This window comes from Plecotus auritus, assembly GCF_963455305.1.
Source record: "Plecotus auritus genome assembly, chromosome: 9".
NCBI lineage: Eukaryota > Metazoa > Chordata > Mammalia > Chiroptera > Vespertilionidae > Plecotus > Plecotus auritus.
Genome location: NC_137783.1, coordinates 32,228,412 through 32,248,462, shown reverse-complemented (window position 1 = coordinate 32,248,462; position 20,051 = coordinate 32,228,412). Strand labels below are relative to the sequence as shown.

Sequence of the window (20,051 nt, the reverse complement as noted above, 5' to 3'; positions counted from 1 at the left end):
CATAGTGAAGGACAGGATCACAAAAGAACTTGCTTAACCACATGATCCCATGTAAGACTTTTGGTGTGTGTCACAGTCCCTTAGCTTCCATCGACCAAGCAAGTCACAGGGCCAAGCCCAAAATCAGTGGGGCAAGAAGTAGAGCTAAAAAAAAAAAAAAAAAAAAAAAACAGAAAAAGAAAAAAGGAATATTTGCTGAACAATCATGCAGTGCACCACAACAGTGTAGTTAAAAGCTACTCTTTAAGTGCATTAAAATGGTTGCCTTTTTTGAAAAAAAAGGAGGAGGTTATCTTAAATAGGAATAAGATGTGAGGATAAATTGACATAAAAAAATGAGAAATAAATATGCCTAGCAGATCCATTGACGAAAATGTTCCATAAATTATTGGTTATATTTTACTTAAATCTTTGTACATGTGGTCCAAACAAAATAAAAATCCTGCAATATTTAAGTGCGCTACATTAAGTGTTAAGGATTAAAAATTTCACATTTTCTAGCCTTAGAATTTCAAACATAAAGATATAGAAGTTAATCACAAATCAATCAAGTAAATAAAAATGACAACTGCGAAACCTTCCTATCTAATAAAAGAGTAATATGCAAATTAACCAGCACTCCGCTACACCCACAAGCCATGCCCACAAGCCAATCAGGAGCAAGTATGCAAATTAACCCAACCAAGATGGCTGTGGCCACAGAGAGAGCAGGAGGGAGGCTTGGGTTTCCCCGGCGATGGAGGAAGCCAAGCTTTCCGCACACTCTGGCCGGCCCAGGCCTCCACTTAAGGCTACAAAGTTTCAATTATAGAAGATAAATAAATCCCAACAGAAATGGCTGCCACCACAGAGCGAGCAGAAGGCTTGGCTCCGCTCCAGGCTACAAAGTTTCAATTGTAGAAGATAGATAAATCCCAGATAACAGGGCCTCTGCTTGGGTCGCCAGGGGCGTGGCCCGCCTGCAAACCACCACAGGCCCCTCGCCCAGGCCGCCCTACTCCCCAAGGGAACCCCCACCCTGATCCGGGACACCCTTCAGGGCAAACCAGCTGGACCCCACCCATACACCAGGCTTCTATCCTATCTAATAAAAGAGTAATATGCAGAGTGACCATCACTCCAACACACAAGATGGCTACCCCCATGTGGTCAAAGATCCTGCCCCCATGTGGACACAAGATGGCCGCCACAAGATGGCCAGCAGGGGAGGGCAGTTGGGAGGGACCAGGCCTGCAAGGGAGGGCAGTTGGGGGCGATCAAGCCTGCAGGGGAGGGCAGTTAGGGGTCACCAGGCCTGCAGGGGAGGGCAGTTAGGGACAAAGAGGCTGGCAGGGGAGCAGTTAGACATCAATCAGGCTGGCAGGGGAGTCGTTGGGGGTGATCAGGCTGGCTGGCAGAAGCGGTTAGGGGCAATCAGGAAGGCAGGCAGGCGAGCAGTTGGGAGCCAGCAGTACTGAATTGGAGAGGGTGCAGGCTGGGCTGAGGGACCACCCCCTCCCCCCTCATGCATGAATTTTGTGCACCCGGCCTCTAGTTAAGGAATAAATGTTTAGGGTGCTGTAAAACCAGACAATAGGAGTCTGATTTTGTGTGGATGGTTCTGGACAGGAGGAGAATTAGGCTCAAAAGTAGGAGGAAAAAAATAAGTGTTTTGTTTTTTTTCCACATACTTTATTGATTAAAATTAAAAGATCTACAGACAGGTGTAATAAGTCCAATAGGGATAAGCACTAATAATTCAAAATTTCTGTAGAAAGTATAACAGAAGCTCTGGCCGGTTTGGCTCAATGGATAGAGTGTCAGCCTACAAACTGAAGGTCCCAGGTTCGATTCCGGTCAGGGGCACATGCCCGGGTTGTGGGCTCAATCCCTATTGAGGGGCTTGCAGGAGGCGGCCGACCGGCGGTTCTATCTCATCATTGATGTCTCCATCTCTCTCTCCCTCTTCCTTCCTCTCTGAAATCAATAAAAACATATATATATATATTTTTTAATTTCTTTATTGATTAAGGTATTACTTATGTGTCCTTATTACCCTATTACCCCCCACCTCCCATTCATGACCCCAACCCCTTGTTGTCTGTGTCCATTGATTAGGCTTATATGCATGCATATAAGTCCTTTGTTTGGTCTCTCCCCATTACCCCCACTGTCCCTCACCTTCCCTGAGGTTTGACGTTCTGATTGTTGTTTCTCTGTCTCTGGATTTATTTTTGTTCATCAGGTTATGTTGTTCATTATATTCCACAAAATGTGAGATCATGTGATATTTATCTTTCTCTACCTGGCTTATTTCACTTAGCATAATGCTCTCCATCTCCATCCATGTTGTTACAAATGGTAAGAACTTTTTTACCACAGCGTAGTATTCCATTGTGTAGATGTACCACAGTTTTTTAATCCACTCATCTGCTGATGGGCACTTAGGATGTTTCCAAATCTTAGCTATGGTGAATTGTGCTGCTATGAACATAGGGGTGCATATATCCTTTCTGATTTGTGTTTCTAGTTTCTTGGGATGTATTCCTAGAAGTGGGATCACTGGGTCAAATGGGAGTTCCATTTTTAGTTTTCTGAGGAAACTCCATACTGTTCTCCACAGTGGCTGCACCAGTCTGCATTCCCACCAGCAGTGCACAAGGGTTTGTTTTCCTCCCCATCTTCGCCAGCACTTGTCATTTGTTGATTTGTTGATGATAGCCTTTCTGACAGGTGTGAGATGGTACCACATTGTTGTTTTGATTAGCATCTCTCTGATGATTAGTGACTTTGAGCAGGTTTTCATATGTCTCTTGGCCTTCCTTCTGTCTTCTTTCAAAAAGTGTCTATTTAGATCAGTTGACCATTTTTTGATTGGGTTGTTTATCTTCTTTTGTTAAGCTGCATGAGTTCCCTGTAAATGTTGGAGATTAAACCCTTATCGTTGATATCATTTGCAAATATGTTCTCCCATGCAGTGGGCTTTCTTGTTGTTTTATTGATGGTCTCCTTTGCTGTGCAAATGCTTTTTATTTTGATGTAGTCCCATTTGTTTATTTTCTCTTTAGTTTCCAATGCCCTAGGAGCAGTATCAGTAAAGAAAATGCTTTGGCATATGTCAGAAATTTTTCTGGCTGTGGATTCCTCTAGTATTTTTATGGTTTCCCGTCATATGTTTAAGTCCTTGATCCATTTTGAGTTTATTTTTGTGTATGGTGTAAGTTGGTGGTCTAGTTTCATTTTTTTTTTGCATGTATCTGTCCAATTTTCCCAACACCATTTATTGAAGAGACTGTCTTGACTCCATTGTATGTTCATGCCTCCTTTGTCAAATATTAATTGGGCATAGTGGTTTGGGTCGATTTCTGCGTTCTCTATTTTATTCCATTGATGTATATGTCTGTTCTTGTGCCAGTAACAGGCTGTTTTGAGGACAGTGGCTTTGTAATACAGCTTGAAATCTGGTATTGAGATCCCACCTACTTTGTTCTTCTTTCTCATGATTGCTGTAGCTATTCGGGGTCTTTTTTTTTTTCCAGATGAATTTTTGGAAAGTTCGTTCTAGGTCTGTGAAATATGCCATTGGTATTTTAATGGGAAGTGCATTGAATTTATAAATTGCTTTGGGTAGTATGGACATTTTGATGATGTTGATTCTACCAATCCATGAACATGGTATGTTCTTCCATCTGTTTATGTCTTCCTCTATCTCTTTTTTCAGTATCATGTGGTTTTCCATGTATAGGTCTTTTACCTCCTTAGTTAAGTTTATTCCTAGGTATCTTAATTTTTTTGGTGCGATGGTAAATGGGATTGCTTTATTAGTCTCTCTTTCTGTAAGTTCACTATTGGTGTATAGAAATGCCATAGATTTCTTGGTGTTAATTTTGTATCCTGCTACATTGCCAAATTCATTTATTAAGTCTAATAATTTTTGATGGAGTCTTTAGGGTTTTCTATGTACAGTATCATGTCATCTGTAAATAAGGACAGTTTTACTTCTTTTTTTCCAATTTGGATGACTTTTATTTCTTCATCTTGACTGATGGCTGTGGCTAGTACTTCCAGCACTATGTTGAACAGGAGTGGTGAGAGTGGGCATCCCTGTCTTGTTCCTGTTCTTAGGGGAAATGGTTTTAGTTTTTGCCCATTGAGTATGATTTTGGCTGTGGGTTTGTAATATATGGCTTTTATTATGTTGACGTTTGATCCTTCTATTCCCACCTAGGTGAGAGTTTTTATGAAGAAAGGGTGTTGGATTTTGTCAAATGCTTTTTCTGCATCAATTGATATGACTATGTGATTTTTATCTCTCAATTTGTTTATGTGATGTATCATGTTTATTGATTTGTGGATATTGTACCATCCTTGCATTCCTGGGATAAATCCTGCTTGGTCATGGTGTATGATCTTTTTGATGTACTGCTGGATCTGATTTGCTAGAATTTTGTTGAGGATTTTGGCATCTATGTTCATGAGGGATATTGGTCTGCAATTCTCTTTCATTGTGTTATCTTTATCTGGTTTTGGTACTAGGGTGATGCTGGCTTCATAGAATGAGCTTGGAAGTATTCCTTCCTCTTGAATTTTTTTGAATAGTCTGAGGAGGATAGGTTTTAGTTCTTCCTTGAATGTTTGGTAAAACTCCCCTGTGAAGCCATCTGGCCCCGGGCTTTTGTTTGCTGGAAGCTTTTTGATGACTGCTTCAATTTCTTCCATAGTTATCAGCCTATTGAGATTTTAGTATCTTCCTGAGTAAGTTTTGGAAGGTTGTATTTTTTCTGGGAATGTGTCCATTTCCTCCAGGGTGTCTAGTTTGTTAGAATAGAGTGGTTCGTAGTATTTTTTAATAATCCTTTGTATTTCTGTGGGTCTGTTGTTATTTCTTCTTTCTCATTTCTGATTTTGTTTATTTGTGTCCTCCCTCTTTGCTTTTTGGTGAGCCTGGATGGAGGTTAATCAATCTTGTTTATCCTTTGAAAGAACCAGCTCTTGGTTTCATTGATCTTTTGTATTGTTTTTTTGGTCTCTATGTCCTTCATTTCTGCCCTGATCTTTAATATTTCCTTCCTTCTGCTCACTGTGGGCTTTTCCTGTTGCTCTCTTTCTAATTCTTTGAGTTGTTGAGTTAGATGATTTATTACCTTTTTTCTTGTTTTTTTGAGGTAGGCCTGTAGAGCTATAAACTTCCCTGTCAGGACTGCTTTCATTGTGTCCCATAGTATTTGCATTGTTGTGTTTTTATTGTCATTAGTTTCCAGGATGTTTTTAATTTCTCCTTTGATCTCATTGATAACCCAATCATTGTTTAATAGCATGCTATTCAGCTTCCAAGTGTTTGAATTTTTTGGAATGTTTTATTTTAGTTTATTTCTAATATTATGCCATTGTGGTCTGAGAAAATGCTTGATATGATTTCAATCTTTTTGAATTTGGGGAGACTTGGTTTGTGACCCAATATGTGGTCTATTTTTGAAAATGTCCCATGTGCTCTTGAGAAGAATGTATATTCCGTGGCTTTGGGGTGAAATGCTCTGAAGATGACAATTAGGTCCATCTGATCTAGTGAGTCATTTCGAATTGCTGTTTCTTTGCTAATTTTTTGTCTAGAGGATTTATCCAGTGATGTCAATGGTGTATTAAAGTCCCCTACTATGATTGTATTGTTGTCGATCTCTCCCTTGATATCTTCCAATTTTTTTTATGTATTTGGGTGCTCCTGCATTGGGTGCATATATGTTTATCAGGGTTATATCCTCTTGTTGTATCAATCCCTTTATTATTATGAAGTGGCCTTCCTTATCTCTTCTTATGGCCTTTACTTTGAGGTCTATTCTTTCAGAAATAAGTACTGCTACCCCAGCTTTTTTTTCATTTCCATTTGCCTGAAAGATGTTTTTCCATCCCTTCACTTTCAGTCTGTATGAGTCCCTTTTTTTGAGGTGGGTCTCTTGTAGACAGCATATATATGGGTCATGGTTTTTTTATCCATTCAGCGACTTGATGTCTTTGATTGGAGCATTTAGTCTGTTTACATTTAAAGTTATTATTGAAAGAAATTTATTTGTAGCCATTTTTATTTTTTGTGTCTGTGTTCCTTCTTACCTTTTTATTTCTTCTTTTTACACCAGTCCCTTTAGCATTTCTTGCATTGCTGGCTTGGTAGTGATAAACTCCCTTAGCATTTTTTTGTCTGTGAAGCTCCTTATTTCCCCTTCAATTTTGAATGGTAACCTTGCTGGATAAAGTATTCTTGGATTCAGTCCCTTGGTTTGCATCACTTTGTAAATTTCCTTCAATTCTTTTCTGGCCTGATGTGTTTCTGTTGAGAAATCATTTGATAATCTAATGGGATCTCCCTTTTATATAACTTTCTGTCTCTCTCTTGCAGCCTTTAAGATTCTCTCTTTGTCCTGAATATTTGTCATCATAATTATGATGTGTGTTGGTGTGGGTCTTTTCAGGTTCATCCTGTTTGGGACTCTCTGTGCTTGTTTGACTTTTTTCTTTGCCACATCAGGGAAGTTTTCTGACATTGTTTCTTCAAATAGTTCTTCTAACCCTTGTTCCTCTTCCTGTTGTTCTGGCACCCCTATTATTCGTATGTTGCTTTGTTTCATGTTGTCTCATAGCTCCCTTAGTCTATCCTCCTGTCTTTTAATTTTTTTCTCCAGTTGCAATTCAGTTTGGCTCTGTTTTGCTTCTCTGTCTTCTAGTTCACTAATTCAGTCGTCTGCTTCTCCTAGTCTACTGTTGAAACTTTCCATGTTTTTTTTTTTTTATTGCAGCTATATCACTCTTCATTTCTTCTTGATTCTTATATAAGTTGTTGATTTTTTCATCCATTTCTTCTTGATTCTTACATAAGGTGTTGATTTTTTCTTCCATCTGGTTTATGAACTCTATGACCCTTATTCTGAAATTTTTTTCTGACATATTGCATGCCTCTGTTTCACTTAGCTGCTTTTCTGGCGATTCCTCCTTTTCTTTCCTTTGGGGGTATCTTTGTCTACCCATTTTTGGTCTCACTGACTTACCTAGATGTCGAGCTGTGCAGGGGCTGCTCCTTGGGTGGCAGTGGCTTCTCTGGCTGCGGTTGCTCCTCGGGCGGTTATGGTAGCAGCTGCTTCTCAATTGGCAGCGGCTCCTCTGATGGGTGCTGTTTGCAGCAGTGGTGCCTCCTCTGGCTGGTGGGGGAGGCTGCTTATCTAGCTGCTGTTCCTTGGATGGGGGTGGGCTGATTATGAGGTTGCTGCTTCTCGAATGTGGATGGGTTGCTCGTGTCTGCTGCTCCTTGGATGGGGGCCAGCTGCTCATGTGGCTGCTGCTCCTCGGACAGGGGAGGACTGCTCACGTGGCTGCCATTCTTTAGATGGGGGCTGGCTGCATGCTGCTGCTGTTCCTCTGATGGGACGGGCTACTCATGATGCCGCCGCTCCTTGGATAGGGGCAGGTTGCTTGCAGGACTGCTGCTCCTTGTACGGGTGTGGGTTGCTCATGCAGCTGCTTCTCCTCGGACAGGGGGCGGTCTGCTCATGTGGCTGCTGCTCCTTGTGTGGGAGTGAGCTGCTCGTGCTGTTGATGCTCCTCGGACAGGGACGGGTCTCTCACCCAGCTCCTTCTCGTCGGACAGGTGCAGGTTGCGTGTGGGTGCTGCTCCTCGGACCAGTGCGGACTGCACAGGGCTGCTGCTCCTTGGACGTGGGCGGTCTGCTTATGTGGGTGCTGCTCCTCAGAAGGGGGTGGGCTGCTCACCCAGCTGCTGATCCTCAGATGTGGGGGGGCTGCTCACACAGCTGCTGCTCCTCAGATGTGGACCAGCGTCTCATGCATCTGTTGCTCCTCAGAAGGGGGTGGGCTGCTCACACAGGTGCTGCTCCTCAGATGGGGGCAGGCAGATCATGCGGCTGCTGCTCCTCGGAAAGGGATGGTCTACTCACACAGCTGCTGCTCCTCGGAAGGCGGCGGGCTAGGTTGTGGCTTCAGTCCCCAGGTATCATGTTCACTGTTCACAAATTGCCCAGAGCCTCTGCACAATCACTTCTCTGGCCGGTTATCAATTTGCTGTCTCACAGGTCCACAAGTTATCTTCTTTGCCTGCTTTATCAGACAGTCTCCTTTCTCAGAACTCCTGAAGAGTTCAGGTCACTGACTTGTTGCCTTTGAACTTCTTTGGGCCAGCTGTCTGTGTGCTTCTTGAGAAGAGAAAGTGTATCATTAAGAAGCCTGTGGGAGGTGTAGTGGTCACAGTGCCCCTGGAATTTACTGATAAATAGTGTACTGAGCTTAACCAATAAGATAAGGATTAAGAGTGGAACTGAAAACCACATTGTTATACTGTTGGCTGGTCATTACAGAGTTCAGCTGGAAAGAGGACTGTGTATTGGCAAAGATGGCTGATGACATAGCGTACACAAGACTCTAGAGCTCCAGGTTCTCAAAAAAATAAGTTTTAAAAAACAAAGGAGACAATTTTGTAAGGAGGTAGAGAGATAAACCTGAGGCAGATTGTATTCAGTCTGGTGTCCATAAAGACAGTGTCAAGATGTTTTGTTTTATCCTAAGAAAAATGGGAGGATTTTAAGACAGAAAGGATAGGGTTGCTAATTACTAGCTCTAGCTCAAGTTCATCTTTATTTTTAAGTTCCCTTGGTTTTGGAGTTGGTTTTTGTGAAGGAACTTTTATTTTGTTTATACCACAGGTGGAGAGATTTTAGTAAAATATAATTTAAAGTTAAATATGCCCCCACTGTTACCTTATACATTTAAAAAATGTATCCAAATGAAGAAATGTTAAAAGAAATATATGATTTGATGTCTTTAGGGGATTGACTTATGTTTGCCTTTGAAAAACATTTCCCAAAAGAGTTAGTGGTAAATAATCTTGAAGCAAATATTTCTTAAAATCTTTAGCAGCTGTGTGAATACAATATCTGTAGAAACTGAACCATATGCAGACATTATGTTAAGTCAATGATATATGGCATAAGGACCTTGCCTTTAAGAGCTTCAACTCACTGTGTTGTCAAAGCATAGTGGTCACTTCAGGTGTTTAAAAGCAGGATTGGGGAGAGGAAGGAAGAAAAGCACATGATCCTCTCAGTGGTTACATGGAGAGTTTGAATGCAGTTTTTTCTACTCTCTTTTAAGTATACCTTAGCATCTAGTTAAATGCACTAAAAATTTTTTAAATGACTGTCATAATGAGTGAAAAACAACAACAAATCAAACCACTTTATAGTATTCTCTGATGCTAAATCGTATTGCACTGTTACAGAATACATCAGATTAGTTGATTTCAAAGACATTGGGAAAAACAGTTTTGAAAACCATGTCAGAGAGAATACTCTTTGTGTACTTGAAAACAAATTACCTAATGTTTGTGTGTAATGATAATAACAGGGTTAGTATTTCCTGACAAAATGCGATTGCCATTATTATGAAGAAAATTACATGGGTCTGAGCAATTTTTTGGTAATTATGTATTTAAGAAAAATGACTAAATCCAGATATCCCCTGATATTAAGCATTTATTATTTTAGTCCATTATAGTCTCATTGAAATTCTTTATGTTTGCAGGTTTAGAACATCTTTCATACAGATCTGCAATTACCTTCTGTAGTAATTAACTACATTCTCACCATCATTAAGTCAAAACATACTGTGTTTGATACTAACTATAAGAATGGAAATTAAAAGTGAAAATGTACTAAGTAATAAAGAAAATAGTTGAAATCTCAAGGTTATATTTTCTTCATATAAATTTACATTTATTCAGCTACATTAGTTACATATGCCTTGTTATTGTATAGAAATATGTTACCTTTAGTTTTAAAAAATAACATAAGCAACATTGTGACAGGATTATTTTTGGTCTGTCATATTCCCATTATCTAGAAAAACTGCCAGGCTCAGAGTATCATCTCAGTATATCACCAAATTACTACACATGTACTAAATAAATTACTTTTCCAGTAGTTTTGTGTCATATTAATATTTATTGAGTTTTACATATATCAAATTTAGTAGATAAAAGGACATCATAGTGTTGAAATCATGCCTTTCACATTTTGGAAACTGCAAAATATTTAAGTCACAGACTATTCCAAATTGTATTTGGAAAGAAGCCTAATACATAAACAAACAAATTAATTAATTCATTTAATAGATGTCATAAATCATGTCATTCTTTGGGGCTATTAGGGTTGGCAAACATCCCCAGAGTCCCATTAAGTTATTGACTAATGTTACTAGTGTTGGTGTTTGTGTTTAACTAGGAAAAATGATATTGTACACATAATCCTTTAAGACTTAAGTTACATAAAGAAGTTACTTAACTTCTTTGAACCTCATTTCCATATAAGAATAATAAGATCATCTCAGTGGATTGGTGCTTGTACTTAATGAAAAATGAAAACACTTAGTGAATGTCAGGCACACAGATTTTGGTTACTATTTCCTCCTCAGTCTTGCTTTCATGACAAAAATGCCTCACCTTTGCCTCTGGTCTGGGACAGTGCTTGTAGCCTCATCATTTGTGAACTTCAGGATACCAATGCCTGGACTCAGGAAGTAACTCGGGTGTCATCCATGACATTGTCAAATTGGGAAATAAAGTTTTCATGAAACTACCATGCTAATAAGGTCTTTACGATATCCCCAAATAAGTACAGGGGTGGACAAAAGTAGGTTTACAGTTGTTTCTATAGAAAACAATAGAGCATTTAATAAATAATAATACAGGAATAAGCTCTGTGTTTCACATACGGAAACCTATTTCAAAACAGTAAACCTATTTTTTCAAATCCCTGTATGTACATATTTTAATTAAATTTTACAGGATATTTTGTTTAAATAGACATCTTCAATTTATTCCACTTAATAATGATACATATCTACTTTTATCCCTTTGAGTTTAAAACAAAATGTCCCAAATCTTGACACATAAATTGTTTTAGTTTATCATTCTAATACTCGAATAATATAACAGATCAGATTCCACATATAACACAACCACTGTAATATCTACAAATCAAACTATTTTTAGACATATCACATTTTCTTATGTAAGTATCTATGTAGAGAGGTACAAAGTCCACTTGACTATAACTTTGAAAAGCTGTGCTCTAGTTCTAGCACCTTCATTTAGTACATCCATGCTTCTCATAGCTTTATCAGAAATACGAGGTAATTGTGTTTTTCTGTGCACCTTTTGTCCTCCCCACTTGACCAAATATGAGGCCCATGGTACATATGCATGTATTTCTCACCATTGCCTATCATCTTGAGAGATGAATGTGAATAGCTATGGATGAGTATCTATGACCAGATATTGATGGGTTTAAAATTGAAAACTTGTCAACAATTTAACCACATTTTGAGTTAAGTAAATTCTTAGAAATCCTCTATACCATACAGAAAATTATCTATGTATCTATGATTTTTGTAATCACTAAAAATGTTTCTAAAAATACCTCAGTTTTGTTCAATGATGTGTAACTCAGATTTATTGCATTGTGCAGTATATAGTTGGTGTAAGGACACATGTTCTATAACCTATTACTGTAGATCATATGAGGATTTATTTATTAGAAAAATTCGGAGAATTCTATCATTATTTTAAAGGAGAGCTTCATATCAGAATGTATTAACTATAATAGGAATTAACATGGAATATAACCACCAAAGCTGAGAAGTAGGGAAGAGATAATGCTTTACATTCACCCAATCCAGAAAAAAAGGGTTGGGGGAGACTTTTCTTTATGATAGATGGTTTCATTTTTCCACCACTGTACTCAGGAATCTTTTTAAAGGGATATTTAGCAGATATGGTGTTTAGGGAGTAAGTTGAGATTCATTAAATTAAAGACAAGTGGAAGAGAGGATAGCCAAGTCAACCATTAATTTATTATTTTACATAATTTTAAATGACATGTAGTAAAAACTCTTCACTAATTCAGATTGAGTTATTGGAATGAAATGAAGATTATGCTACATCTGAACCTGGAATTATGGGAAATTGAAATATGATATTTCACTTTTAAAGGCCTTGCTTTTTAAAAATTGTTTCAACATTATCACTACACTTTGTGTTTATTGTGTGACTGTAAATTAATAATATATAATTTTATTGTAGGGATTACCTGCAAGTCGTGTGAGGTATAGAGTAGATGGTGTCCAGTCTCCTTATCCTGCCAGTATTTTTGATGTAGAAGAAGATTCTGGAACAGTAATAACTCGAGTCAATCTTAATGAAGAACCTACGACCATTTTTAAGGTTAGCTTTCCTTACTTCTCTATTAGATGCTTAATTTTTTTTATTGAAAGTTTGGTTTTACAGATGACCATACTTCTTTCTCTTTTTCTTCTTTTTAATATTTTAAAATTACAAACAATACATTTTAACTGCATTGACACTTGGAAAATACAGTTCAATAAAAAGAAAAAAAATCACTTGATATTTCACACCTTGGAGATAACTAGAATTTACCATTTTACTCTCTATCCTTATGATATATTTCTATTTAAATACAAATATATGGTTTAACTAACATAATCATATTATTCATACTGCTTTTTTAACTTATATTATACATACCAATGAATACTATTAATGCTATTATTTTAATGGTTGCATGATATTCTATTGTATGAATATACTATCCTTTTTCTTTGTTTAATACCTTGTTGTTGGATAACTAGGCTGTTTCTCATTTTTTGTTATACTAATATTCTTTCATGAAATTCCTTTTGTAATTATCATTTGCTGCTTGCCTTTTTTTCCCCCTTAAATAACTGCAGGCAGAATTGCTGGATCAAGTTTATGTACTCATGATTTGTTATACTTCCAGAAAATGTGGAATAATACTAGCCCTCACTATTCTCATAAGTAATCTATTTTGTTGAATGTTTGAATATTTCCTTTTTCTATAGTTACTTAGAATAAAATTTTTCACTGTGAGTAAAGCCTTTGGTGTAATGAAGTGTATGTTTCTGTGTGAAACCAAACAGCTCTGTGCCCGAGTTGTTTGACTTAAAAGATTTACAGCCCTTACACACAGAAAACATAATGCCCACCCCAGTATTACCTGACATAATTCAAAATATATCAGTCTAAACCCTAATATAAGTAAAGGCATCCAACACATTTTGATTGTTCTCATAATAATCTCCATTTTTTTTCAATCAAATACTCATCAGTTAACATTGCAACTGTCAATAAATACTATGTCTCACATAATTTTATAACTATTTGTAATAATTATTTTCTTTTTAAGATTGAAATCTAAAGGTAAATCATGGCTCTCAGATGATCCTTGGTTATGGTTTCATGACCTAATTTGAATAAATTTATATTAGTAATCTGTAGCTTTCAAAAGTATATTCTGGAGAAACATAATTTTGAATATATTTAGCATTTCTTATAATAAACACTAAAATTCTTGTAGATATAGGTTATCAAAGAAAATAAATCATAAAAGTTATTTTAATACTAATCTTATACAGCTATTACACTTAAGACTAAAGCTTTTTTAGTTTGCATTATTTGAACACTTTCTGCTGTGAACTTGGTTTTATGTGTTGTAATTGTTTTTAAGTGAGTGTATTTCAAATTGTGTTAAAGTATAAACATTTCCAATTTTATTCTCCAGAGTAAGTATTTCTGGCCTATAATCTTGCAGACAATTCACTTTGGAAGAATTAATTTCCTTATATATACAAGCTAATTAGTTTGTTGCTATTGATGTGACTGAATTTAACACTTTTTAAATGTGTTAGTGCCTAGAAAGACATGTTTTCACTGTAGGCACCAGTGAAATTATGGGAAAGAGTTTATCATTGGGATATATATTATAACATAACTGTTTAATTGGTAGTTTTATTTATCATAGAGTTAGTAACTCAATTTATTTGAGTTATATCATCTCACAAATTAAAATAATAACATTACCTGGCAGGATTTTGTGCAGATTAAGTAATACATGTAAGCATACATTAGTACATTGCCTGCTACCTGGTATTTAGTGTTCCGTCTCCTAGAATCAGGCAGTCCAGTGATTAAAAGCACATACGGAAAAATGAGAAAGTATTTTGTTGTTAACAACTTTAACGTGAATTTTTATTACTTGTTAAGTTGGTGGTTATTGCGTATGATGATGGTGAGCCTGTGATGTCCAGCAGTGCCGTAGTGAAAATCCTTGTCTTACATCCCGGAGAAATCCCACGTTTCACACAAGAGGAATACAGGTATGATTCCTATTGGGGTTTGTAATTAATAAAGGGCTTTGTTTTGTTTGGGCCTCTAAAAATTGATGTGATATATGAGGTTATCAATGAAGTGATCTCCCAATTCTAGTCTAAGCTTCTCTAAATTAACATAACATTATATTTATTTTAAAAGTTAACATAGATAAAATAACCGTTTACTGAAATAATATGAGTTTTACTAATGCTTTGATGAAGAAAGGATCCTTTCTAAATAACTAAAGCAAGCTTTGAAAAATACAGCATTGTGTTTGGGGGTTTAAAATATACCTGACTAATGGTCTCAATGGTAAGAAGCAGCCATTTAGTTCCTTACTATTGACAGACACACTATATTACCCAATTTGGGCATGTTTCAGAAATGATATTTCCCCGAATATCAGTGAGAGAGAAAAAGAGACACAGAGTATTGTGTGTGTATGTGTATAATGTTTATTACCTATTTATAGTCACAGGGTTAGTCTGTACACTATGTCAGTCAGTCAGGCTGCCATGATAAAATATCATGAACTGGGTGTCTTAAACAGTAGACATTTATTTTCTCACAGTTTTGGAGACTGGAAGTGTGAGATCAGAGTGCCAGCATGGTCAGATTCTGGTGAGGATTCTCTTCCTGGCTTATAGACGGCTGCCTTCTCTCTTGGGCTCACTAGAGGGCAAGTGGGAGGAAGCAAGCAAGTGCTCTGCTGTCTCTTCTTGTCAGGACACTAATCCCAAGATAAAGACCTCACTCTCAGGGCCTGATCTAAATCGAATTCCCTCCCAATAGCCCCTTCTTCATCGTTTTATTTTTATCTCCAAGTTAAAACATTAACCTACTTTTCTTAGTACGTTAGAACCCACAGGAGATAGTTTTCTCACAGACATTTGAAGGAGACCCACTATATACTGCATATCTACTACTTTCTTATTCTGGCCATAGCATTAAAAGGCAGCCAGTCATTACATTCCAGAGGTTTTCAACCATGGGTGGAAATAAATAACTATATGAAAAATACCATACATTATGGAAATACAATAATAGAAGCTCACAGTTAAGGAAGCATGTTGGAGACACACTTACTAGTAACTGTGAGTGAACATGATCAACATAGTGTTGAGCTGTATCTTGAAGGAAAGTAGAGATAAGTCACTCAATAAAAATGTGGAAAGATGTTGCACTCCAAAGACTCAGCATATACAAAAGTATAAAAGAGGAATATGGGAGATGTATTGAATTCCAGAATATTTTAGTAGGTTATTCTACCTAGAAACAAATTAGAAGAAAATACCATATAAGAGAACACTTTATCATATTCTAGAATTTAGACTTTATTGTTCTGATAATTTCTAAGAACTACTTAAAAATATTAAGCTAGATGAGGGACTAAGATACTGAAGGAGGAGGTAAATGATCCATCTGGGAATATTTACCACACTCAACCAAGTAGTTTTCTCCTTTTGTTAAAGCTGTCCATACAATATTCAAGTACTAAATTAAATTATGTAATATAATTACCAGAAAAATTGTACATAACACATATGTAAACCATTGAGATGTAAAGCATATTTAAAATAGTATTAATTTTTTATCAATCTATGTTTAAAGTCCTTTTCTCCATTGTGTCTATTATTACCAAATTCCTTCCTTTTGTGCTGGCATGGTAAACTCCAATTTTTTGATGTGGAACATACAGTTTTCTGCTCTTGGAGAATGTACTTGAATGTGTACGTTTTGGTCTTCTCAAGAACCAAAATGAATGTAAACTCTTATTTCTCACTAAATTACGTAGTAGGTGCTCACACAAAAAAAATGTTCTTACTGTTTGAGGTGGGCCCAAAAATCCCTCGCAGTTTCAGCCCAATAAAAGTCTCTCTTGGTTCTCCAAAACTTCTCATCCCAAATCTACTTATTCCATGGAAGCCCCAAGAGAAAAGTGGTGTAGTGCGTAACAGTTTCCCTTTAAATAAACTCAGAAAATGGTGTTCCTTATCTCCAGGCTTTCATTTGGAGCTCATTTCCTTATTAATAGAAGTACGCCTTGCTCCTTCACTTTTCTGGCTAAAACATTGTGGTATTATGGCCAAAGTAATAGATCTCATTAGGGCATTGCTCATTTAGCTTTCTTTTTCAAATCGTCTTCATTTAACTCCACCATTTAAAAAGAACTTTTCAATGAATAATTTACCATTTCTTACCTTCTTTGCAAATAGATTCTATTAATAAAGTTGTTAACTTGTAAAAAAAGCAGCTAGCCAATTATTGGTGCTAAAATTAAGAGCAGTCACATGATCACATGTGGAAGAATTTTTTGCCTTCCAGAAGAACATATCTAATAATTATATATAGTGCCCTGACTATCCTAGGTCATTTGTCATTGTGATACATAGAGGTAATTTGGCAGTCTTGTTTCATCCTGCAGTTTATGAAGAGAATCCTACAAAAGAATCAATATAATTGCTGTAATAGATTCAGTAGTCCTTGAGTACTTGTTTTGTTTTCTATCAGACACCCAGAAATTGGGATAATAAAACGTCATATTAAATATTGGCAGCCCTAGCCAGTTTGGCTCAGCAGGTAGACCATCAGCCTGCAGACTGAAGGGTCCCAGGTTTAATTCTGGTCAAGGGCACATGCCAGGTAATGGGTTTGATCCCCAGTAGGAAGTGTGCAGGAGACAGCTAATCAATAATTTTTTCCGCATCATTGATGTTTCTGTCTCTCTTTCCTTCTCCCTTCCTTTCTGAAATCAATATATATATATATATATATATATATATATATATATATATATATATGTATATGTATATATATATATATATATATAGAAAACTCTACAAAAAATTATAAAAATAAATAAGTAAATAAATAAATATTGGCAGAGTATACTACTTTCTGAATAAATGCAAAGAATTGAATTGAAGTGTTTATGTAGGCATAATTTTATCTAAAACATGGAATGAACTATTAAAAAACATAAGGTTGATGGTTATTTTTCTTTATCAATCATGTCTTTATCATTTACTAATTATGGTGTTTTTAAAGATTTTTGGAGAAGTACAGTGCAGAGAGTTACTGGATACCTCCTAAATCTTTTCTTATTCCTCCTAGGCATACAGCTAGACCATATTTCCTAGCTTCACTGGCTATATGGAGCCAGGTGACTTTAAGTCCTTGCCAATAAAATGAGGAACATTAGGGACTTACAATTTTTTGGCCTGATTTAGCCTTTTCCCCTGTTGGATGGATGAAATGGGAAAATCCCCAGAAAACCTTGAGAGACATACATTGGCAGTAGTAGAAACATGATGTAAAAGGATCTTTGGCCTCTGAATCACAGCTTGGTGGAGAGCTCCCGAACTAGGGATTCCCTCAGTAAATTATTATGTAAGCAAGAAACATAAAGGCTTACCTATCATGTTAGCTAGTACCATTTAAACTAACATAGTTGGTCAATATTTTATTAGTATGAAACAACTAATTGAATAATTGATTAATCTTTTTAGAAACTTTTCTCATTTATATTGCAGTAATTTCTAGTTTGTCATTTTAGAACAGTATTCATGGTAGAATATTTTTATTCTTGTATGATATTTTCTTTTTATATGTTCAGCTACTAGCTTTGGCAAAATATCTACACCATTTCAGACTGCTGTGATGGCCAACACAGTCTCCTTTCTAAGTGGGAAAAATATAGAACGGTTGCTGGAAATCCCATATGTATCCTTCCCTCTTATTGTTTTCAAATCCATTTAATGCTTCAGCTGGATGTACATAACTTCCAGAGATGCCAGTGTTATTAATACCTGATTATCAGGATGATCCCTTGTGTAGGAATTGATGGATGGCAGACTATGCCACCCCTTATTGTGCCATTTTGGCATAAGGATTATTTTGAGCTAAAAGCACTTAAAAAAATCACAGATGCAAGAAGGGCATCCTAATCTCCTCTTTTCACTTTGAAAACAGAAAGTTTAAAACTCCCATGTGAAAGATTCCCTTCCTACACCAGGAGAAAAAAAAACATTATCTAATGGGGAGTCGAAGCTAAGAGAATTCTATATAAACAGACCTTGTTCAAAATCACTCTTATCTCCCTTTAGCCTCTCTACATAGTTTAGTTACTTTGCCACAATAGCCTCTCTTTGTTCACCTTAATATAAAAGCATGTAGGTTCTGTCATTTCTTTGGGTTTTCATTTCATTATGGGGACTCCCATGTCATATAAAATTCTCATAAATATATCTGCTTTCTCCTGTTAATTGGTCTTACGTCAGTTTAATACTTAGGTCTAGCCAAAAAATCCCGAGGATAGAGGTAAAATTTTACCTCCCCTCTAGAATTGCTTCTGGTGAAAAAACTTCTGTTTTATGTGATCAAATTTGGCAGGACACAAACTTTTAATGCAAGATGTTTATCCTTTGTAGGGTTTGGGGAGGAGCATGCTTCTGGGTTAAGCATGGAAAACAGTAATTCAAGTTGCATAGCACTGTGAGGTGAGGTTTGGTGTTTGCATCTCAGGAATCTCTGCATTTCAGTATTGACTTTTTCAATGCCCCAGGAAAAACTAGATTTTACCAAATGAGTAGGTGTTAAAGAGAGGTTCTAAAGATAAACTATTCCTTTCTTTTGGAACTTTGAACTGAATTCTTAACCTGACCTCCTCCCTTGACACAATTATCTTATTTTTGGATTAGCCAGTCATTAAGTCTTTAAATCTCTGAATAAAATGGTTAGGGAAGGTTAGGCTGCTATAAAAATAAAGGCCTACATTTTAATGGTTTAGCAGTGGTCCGCAAACTGCGGCTCGCGAGCCACATGCGGCTCTTTGGCCCCTTGAGTGTGGCTCTTCCACAAAATACCACGGCCTGGGCTAGTCTATTTTGAAGAAGTGGCGTTAGAAGAAGTTTAAAAAATTTGGCTCTCAAAAGAAATTTCAATCGTTGTACTGTTGATATTTGGCTCTGTTTGACTAATGAGTTTGCCGACCACTGGAAGAGAACAAAACAAACAAAACATGCTTTTGGCTCACATGACAGTCTTAAATGAGTGTTTGAGGTTGGTGGTAGTCTTCCATGCAGTCATTCAGGGACCCAGGCAAATTTAGGCTCTTCCACCTTTAGCATGTTTCAAAATACCTCCAATCATTATCATTTCGGTCCAAGGGGAGGGAAAAGAGGCAGAAGTTCACAACCAGAGACTTTCTGAATCAAGTGAGGTGGGAGTTGCAAATTGTATACCAGCTCACTTTTTATCCTGAAATCCAGGCACTTTATGAAACAGCAGAGGAGTGCTGTTCCTTGCGAGGCAGCTCTGTCCAATTCTACCTCTATTCCTGAGGAAAAGAGAAAGTGATGTTGGTGGAGAACTGGCAGTAAGTGTGCAATTTTAGACAAGTTATAGATTTTAGTTGATGCAGTCATTCTAAAATGAGTCAGTTTTTATTAAGAATACATAATATCAGACCCAAGAACTAATGGTATAATAGTAAAAGCAACGTATTTTTTTTTTCACTTTTAAAATATGTTAGGGAAAGAGAATACAATCTTTTTAAAATAATAAGAATTAATACTTTGAATATGAAGCAAATCTCAAAAATGGACATTTTGGTATGTTTTAAATTTTTAGAGTGTTTTTTATGTGTCAAGTATTAATATCACATATTCCAAACTAAACCTTTCTAGACTTTAAATTAATGTTTGGCTATTTGATTACAATTAATTACTTTCTCCATTTTCCAGAGAAGTTAATTGTCTTCATCGTAAAAGAAAAAGAAAGGGAAGAGAAAACATAATGGCAGAGTGTAAATGAGAGTTTCGAGCTATAA

At 36.6% G+C, this 20,051-nt stretch overlaps 1 protein-coding gene across 1 annotated transcript in view; it reads left to right on the top strand.

Moving 5' to 3' along the window:
• PCDH15 (protocadherin related 15) overlaps positions 1–20,051 on the top strand; it is a gene marked incomplete at its 3' end in the record, with an annotated part of 1,266,261 nt that overhangs the window by 1,094,277 nt on the left and 151,933 nt on the right. Inside the window, exons 26-27 of the mRNA XM_080641959.1 lie at positions 12,116–12,256; positions 14,114–14,226. Coding sequence (XP_080498085.1) covers positions 12,116–12,256; positions 14,114–14,226 — 254 coding nt within the window. The remainder of the gene's footprint in view (positions 1–12,115; positions 12,257–14,113; positions 14,227–20,051) is intronic.